We start from the raw sequence: 7,576 nt of genomic DNA, 5'->3' as shown, positions 1-7,576 counted from the left end.
TTTGGTTTTCTAATTCAATCCGTTTGGATTTTGTGCAAGCCCTTCTCTTCTTATTTCTACAACTTATCTGAGATTTTAAAACTTCATAGTCACCATCAAGTTTTGTCAGTCCTGACACCTTGATTTTTATTCGGTAAAAACATGGGAGTTTTAAATCATTTTAAAGTCTATAGTGTGATGCTCATGTTTTTAAAATTCAGGGGTTATCTTTGGCTCTCCCCCTTAGAATATGAACTAATGTAACTGTTTCTGATCATAAACTATGTTCATGAAGCAGTTAAAGACAGCATACGAGAGCCTTACTTCAAAGAGGCCATGTGGACCTAATAAAAGAGCAATACGCGGAGCCACTTATGATCTGGCTAAAAACGATCCATGGAAAGAGCCCTTTGAGAGCCTTCCTGAACATGCTTTTGAGGATATAGCAGGTTGGGAGCGGAAGTTGATTCAAGAACGAGTTCGTGCTCTCCGTGGAACTTGAGAATGCAGGTTTGTTCCATTAAAAGCACCTGTTTTCTTTAAAAAAAAAATTCTGAGGGTTGAAGGTGCTGAGAACACTCTGATTAACATTGGGCTCTTCTTGCATTCTCTACAAGTGTGTTTGCTTAGGGTCTTTGGCCATGTGTACCTTTGATGTTACTGGAGAAGGGGTATTCTTCCTTATATATATATAAGCACACTTATGATCTAAAGATGTCTTCACTTGGCTGGAGTTATTACCTGAAGTCATGTTAAATAACCCAAAGCTTCTTGAACAAAACTCATTAGTTCATCTTTTTTGGGTAAATCCATTAGTTCATCTTAGGCACTAGTAGTTGTTTTAGTTGTACCTTAAGAAACCTCAGACACTTTGGCTGTTTAATGGTCTAAAGTGCTATCGTAATCGTATAGAACCTACCGACCAATGATATCAGTTAGTTATTCTGATAGCTATAATCCCTGATTATCCGTTCTCATGTTTGCATTGATATAATGATAAATATCTCCTCTTTTTTATGAAGGCTAATCCAGCTTCAGCTCTTTCTGAATTAGGCCAGTATTTTTACTGAAGTTGATGACCATGGAGGTGGAGGGAACAATGAGATATGATGGGATTGGAAATCAAAAAAATAGCAGAAGCTGCTACAAATGAATCCCCCCTGCCTCCCTGACCCAAAAAAGTTACCATTTCGTTCTTCCCCTTCCCACTCGGATTGGGCTTGTCTCCAAGATGCTCCAACGAGCGTCCAACGACTCCCCCAAACGTGACATGTGTCTTACACCAAATTCAATGACCAATGTTCATTCGACCCATATCTCTCCGTTAACTGGTTATTGAGGAACAAAACCTCCTTCAGTGAAGGACCCATGTACCCATGTAGCCATAACTAATTGGGATGTCGCCACTGAACTTATTGTTCTCTAAATTGATCACAGAAGCAGGTGAGGTCCCTAAATTGGGAGGGATTTGGCCTTCGAATTGGTTGTTGTTGAGGAAAATTGCGTCTGGGTTCTTGTTGAAGAGATCTTGAGGAATAGGTCCAGAGAATTTGTTGAACCTGAGATCCAAGTAGACGAGGTTTGGGATAGGAAGAGTTGCAGAAGGGAAAGGACCTGAGAGGAGGTTGTTACTGAGGTCTAGCTCAGTAAGGGATGAGAGATCTTTAAAAGTTTCAGGAACAGTGCATGAAAAAAGGTTGCTGTTGAGGTGAATGAGAGTAAGGTCTGAGAGAGGAGAGAGTTCCTACACTAGAGAACCTTGAAGATTTGCCTGGTTTAGATCTATCCCTGCCTCAACCATGTTGCCCGATGGAGACATTCCTTCATCCTGAGTGCTCATACAGAAGAGACCCCTTCGTAAGAAGAGACATTGGAGCCCACCCATGTGCTTAAGATGCCCAATGGGTCCTCTGTTATTGCAGATTTCCATGCCTGGAGGGCTGTGTAAGCTGCATTTGAAGACTCTGATGGGGTTTGAGGGTTTCACTCCGCCTCCACCTCCACCTCCACCAACCATGGGAGTGAAAATCTGACTAAACAAATGAGACATCTCTACAGAAGGCAAAAACTTTTGGAGTCAAGTTCGCGTTTTTTACCAAAAAAAAAAAAGTTCGCTGACTTCTAACTGACTTCAAGTTTCAGCTTGAGAGGCTAATCATATGACACAATCAAAAAGTTACTTTGGTAAGATTTTGAATGGTTAGGTGAATAGTCTAATTCATGGTCGGCCATATGATTAAGTTTAATTACCGAAAAAAAAAATAATATATATGATTGAGTTTGACGGTTGATAATATATTTGAAAAGAATTCAATGGATGGTGGCCAGCAATCGAGATGTGTTAGGAAGTCTTACATATGTAACCTATCCAAGAGGGAGCATTATTTATTCAATGGTCAGATTGGTCACCTTAGCCGTTCACATGCTTAGAAATGAACTACTGACACAGAGTAGTTAAATGAAACGCCAATACAAAAAAAAAAAAAAAAAAAAATAGAGGCAATTGGATGTTAATATCTCAATGGATGAGTTACCCTTTATCCATGGTGAATAAAGAATCCCTTCACCAGATGCATCTATACCATCTAATTGATCCCAAGAACAATAGGGTCGCATCATCAATGGAACATGAATTATTCCTTCTCTATATGTGAACGAAAATTTAATCCTATATTAGTCATCAAGGTGGGATTTGAGGAGGGTAAACAACCTGCATCGATTAATTTAAACTCAATTGTATGTTTTCCTGATCAACACTTTCTTTCCATTGTAGCAAACGGAATCCTCTCCATGTTTCAAGCATCTTCCACTATTGAAGAAGAAAAATCATTTAACATTGGAGCATCCATAAAACCATACAATGACTTTGTGGGTAAGGAAACTGAAGATGGTAGGTAACAAGAAGCCAAGAGAAAGTGGCATGGAATTAACTTCAAATAAGGCATGAGGAATCCCAGAGCTAGCTCAATTGGAAAGGGACTACGTGCATGCATGGTGGTTAGAGGATCTTGGGATTTACCTGTCTACAAAGATTTAGCTTTATACAATCTATTATGTTACAAAATTAAATGTCAATTAAAATCTAAGATGGGTGAACCACTTATGAAACCCCCAACAACAAAGCTCCATGCTTTAATCACTTGTGAAAGTGGGCCAACTTTTCCAAGTTTCAACTTGAAATAAGGCATGGGGAACCCCATGATTAGCTCAGTTGTCAGGGGAACTTATGCAGGCGTGTTTAGAGGGTCCAAGGGATTACTTGTTCACAAAGATTCAGCTCTATTCAACCTATTGTTTTGCAAAACTGAGGCTCATTTGGCATACATTATAATCTTGGGATGCATTCTACGTGGATATGCATCATGAGATGATAATTTTCACCAAACACAGCCTAAGTACCGGTTCTTAGAACCTATGATCGGTGAGCCACTAATGATGTTCAATTTGTTCAAAAAATTTGAAGTGGGACTTGGGGATAGAGTCACATTTTAATCATGACGCATAATCTTAACAACCATCATATGATATTTAATCTTTACATCCTTGTAAATAACTCTGCAATACCAACTTAGACTTCAAAATTATTATTGTGAGACCTACGAAAATGACTATTATTAATTTTATCATCATTGCCATCATCGTAATTGCTCATAATCTAACCAAACATAGATTCCATCAATATTTATAAAGGGAAAACCTCCAATATACAATAAGGAGAGAGTCTTTTGTCCAATAGTGAGGCTCCTATACTAGCGTACGTGAGACCAATAAGAGCACAGGTTGAAGCATCAACAATGGTGAGATTTTTGTCTTTCAAGAGATTAGTTAGTCATTTTACGGGGGTTATGTCTAAACGTAGGAGTCAGACTCCTGGACAGGTTCCTTTTTTTCCTATATAATAATAATAATAATAATATAGGGAAAAAGGTTTTCATGAATAAGTATAGTTGTTAATTGTTATACCCAAACACATGGGGGAAAAATAATCAATCCATGCACTCCTTGCCAACAGTTTTTTTCTAACTCTTGGTGAGAATTCTATATAATGACACATAAGCGTGTCAAATTTGTATAAAATTCAGATGATGAATAGATGGTGCAATATGTCTACAAAATTTGGGCCCCATTAACCAAACTGCCACGTGGCAGTTTATTCATTTCAGGCGTGCTGGAGGTATAGGGGTGCTGAGACCATCTCCCACGAAATAAATAAAATGGGGCCTAAGACCAGCTTTGTTAGGGAATGATCATTGACAATTTCAGTTCTTTTGTTTGATGATTTAGAGATAAGTGAAGTCTATTCTGAGATGCTTTTATATCCTCTATATATGCCTTGTGTTTAGGATTTTCTTGTCTGATTTTTTTAACAGGGAAAAGGATAGGCATGCTAGCTGGATATCCAGGTATCATGTATGCCAGCATGTCTTGATCATTGGATTAGAATGGTCAAATCTACGCCGTTGGGTACTTGCTGTCTTACCTAACCTATCTAGCCCCGACGCTCTATCGTCACTCTTCTTCTCCCTCACTATCTCCATCATCGTCATCGTCATTGTCATCGTCACCGTCACCGTCTCCGTCTCCGTCTCCATCTCCATCTCACCGCTGTTCTTTCCAATCTCCTTGAATCATGAACCTACATATGTGTCTCCTGCAAAATCTGTACAGGAAGAAGCCAATCATTGCAAGCAAATAAGCTGACTGAATACACAGACTCCATCCCTTTACACTTCCTACGGTTACATTCAAATCACAATAAGTATAAATCCTCAACTCATCTTCTCTCTCTCTCTCTCTCTCTCTCTCTCTCTCTCTCTCTCTCTCTCTCTCTCCCCATTCATAGATTATAGAGAAAAAAAAAATACGAGAAATCATTGGAGTAGATTTGTTTTGCAAAGTCTTGACTGTTGGTGGGCGTTTTTAAACACCCGATACAACTATACTACTTGATCGGTGTTCCATCGCTTTCCTGTCGTTTTAAACCTTTTTGAGGGCTGCTTCTTCTTCTTCTTCTTCTTCTTGAAGCCAGGCGATAGAGACAGAGAGAGCGAGAGGTCTGAGAGCTCTCTGGAGCCATCCACGGCATAGGCTTTTCGATCAATAATTTATTTATCTATGTTCATCGTCTGGAGGTTGTCTCCGTCACACGCTTCAATTCCAGCTTTCCAGATATGAATTTGTATTTCTCTTGGTTTTATGAGGTTGAAAGTTTTGTTGAGTCCCGATTGACACTGAGAGGGGGGGGGTGAATCAGTGTGCCAAATATTTTTTCATTTTTCAGCTGTACCCCTGATGTGGCAATCACTATTTGCACTTCAATAGCACAGTCTACTGATGCTGCCCAGAGCTGCTATCTATACTACTGACCATTCTTACTGTTGTACGGAATTTACTCACATAACCTGTATTGCTACCTAGAGTTGTCTCATAAACCTCACACGGTAATCTCTGTCACATATATATACAGTCGTATGTACATCCACACTGCACCACCAAGTGGTCAGGTCTATCAGATGTACACACCCATTCTGCAGCCAAGCACTCTAATCCACAATACAAATGCGAGCATACACATTCACAACACAAGAAATACGTGCTTCAACCAGTTGCCTACATACACGGAGTAATGCCCACTATCGGGCTCAGTATTTACTCAATACTAATTATGACTGCACCCACAGCCAAGGGAATAGATTCCCAGTTTCCACCAATGACATACAATGGCTAGGTCTTCACCCTAGTTTTCTCATAATGATATGAGAGGCCGCACCCACGACAAATAGATTTAGGTAGTTGTAACTACCAAGGAACACACAACCCTTGTGTCCAACACCCACTGAACACAGAAAAAAAAAAGTTGGGCTTATAACAATGCCCTATAGTGAAGCACTCATACATGCAAATTTCCCCCCAAATAGACTACAACTATCACTTAGGCATTTTATCAAACATCTTGCCTAAAATGATTTATAATAATGGAAATTTGGAAAAAGTGAGGTTACCTTGGCAAGGAGTAACCGTCGGAGATGCAATAATATCGATCTCCACTTGATGCGGACCATAATCATGTTGTCTCGGTGCCGCCAATGCTTCAACCCCAGTTGACACTTGGATTTCTTGAAGCAACTCGCAAAAATCAAATTCTAGGTTCTTGTTCTTCTTCTTTCTTTTCTCTTTGTCTTTACTTTCATGGAGCAACAATGGCATTCACATTCACACACGCACTCCTCTCTGTCTCTCTCTGTCTCTCTCTGTCTCTCTCTCTCTCTACTTCTCCTCTTCTAGTCTTCCTTAAGCTTTAATGGGGAAATAGTACTTTCAATAAGATCCATCAAACTCCATTAATTGGATTAGAGAAAATCTCTCTTGAGAGGCATTCAAGATACACACAAAAAGAGGGAAAAACTTCTTCTCTATTTCACTCTTCTTCTCTTCTCTTCCATTTTCTTTTTCTTTCTCTTGGCAACAACCAATAGAGCTTACTACCTTGGTTTCTAGCAGCTTCCTAAGCCTCTAATGGGGGCTATGGATGAAGTGCAAGATGATGGAAGTCTTTCATTCAAACCCTTAGCCTTCCATGAGCTTCAACTCATTTTTTCGACCACCTTAGAAACCACTCTGCCTGATTTCTTTCCTCTGTGTGTAGAGCTCGGAGAGATGAAGAATCTCCAACTTAAATCACCCTAATCCGAGTTAAAATGAGGGAGATATGACCATTTGAAGTTGAAGCAATGAGATAGCCTGAAATGGAATCTTAGTAGGGGAGCCGTAGGCTACACCGGCGTCGAACGCAACAGGGGCAAAATCTGAGTGTAGATCTCATATAAAAGATTTTATAATCTAAGCCGTCCAATTGAACCAACAAACAATAGATCCAAACCATCAAATTTGAATCTTGATGACATCATCATGACGTAGGCGCTGATATCGTCAGAAGTATTGTCGACCACGGATTGGCTACATCAGCGTATATTCCGAATCTATGTCGGCTTAACCCATAAATGAGAATCATTTATAGACCATTAGATCTAGATCTATAAGATCTACTTGATCCAGATCTAAGGGATTGGAATCTAAGCTTCGGTGATAATGCACATGCGACACACACTAGTTAATGCAATATGGTGTAGCGCCAGACCATCATATCTAATACACTCCACCAATGAGAAGCCTCAGATAAGCATCTTCAACACAAGCTCTTGTACGAACCATCAGATCGGAATCTGACCGACGTGGCTCAATCTGAGTCATGTATTAAGGATCCATCTGATTCTCTTATATACACATAAGCCCCTGCTTCTATAAACTTTAATGCCAAAAACCCCTTATCAACTCAGACATTTAAAACCTTGAAATTACACAAAAGCCCCTGAAATGTTAAAATTAAAATCAGAAAATCCACCCAACATCGAGAGCATCTGTTGATTTTCTAGTTCGGATTTTTGAACTGACTTTACGGAAATACTTATAACTTTTCATACGATATCCGATCGAGATGAAACGAAGTGCGCTTGGAATCGTAACTGGATGCTCTACGACTTTTCAGAAGACTCAATCATCTGAATCATCCATGTAAAAAGACCAAAATGCCCCTACA

The 7,576-nt window shown here is 39.6% G+C and overlaps 1 protein-coding gene and 1 pseudogene across 1 annotated transcript in view; one reads left to right on the top strand and one right to left on the bottom strand.

Moving 5' to 3' along the window:
• Positions 1 to 1,000, top strand: part of LOC122081150 (phosphoglucan phosphatase LSF2, chloroplastic) — a 3,787-nt gene extending 2,787 nt beyond the window's left edge. Inside the window, exon 4 of the mRNA XM_042648139.1 lies at positions 278 to 1,000. Within this exon, the coding sequence (XP_042504073.1) occupies positions 278 to 481 (204 nt within the window). The 3' untranslated portion in view covers positions 482 to 1,000. The remainder of the gene's footprint in view (positions 1 to 277) is intronic.
• A 232-nt stretch (positions 1,001 to 1,232) lies between these two features.
• LOC122081151 lies at positions 1,233 to 3,007 on the bottom strand (annotated as a pseudogene).
• Between the last annotated feature and the right edge of the window lie 4,569 nt (positions 3,008 to 7,576).

The sequence above is a fragment of the Macadamia integrifolia genome, chromosome 6 (assembly GCF_013358625.1).
Source record: "Macadamia integrifolia cultivar HAES 741 chromosome 6, SCU_Mint_v3, whole genome shotgun sequence".
NCBI classification, from domain to species: domain Eukaryota; kingdom Viridiplantae; phylum Streptophyta; class Magnoliopsida; order Proteales; family Proteaceae; genus Macadamia; species Macadamia integrifolia.
The sequence above is the reverse complement of the archived record's forward strand: the minus strand, read 5'-3'. Positions and strand labels throughout refer to the sequence as shown.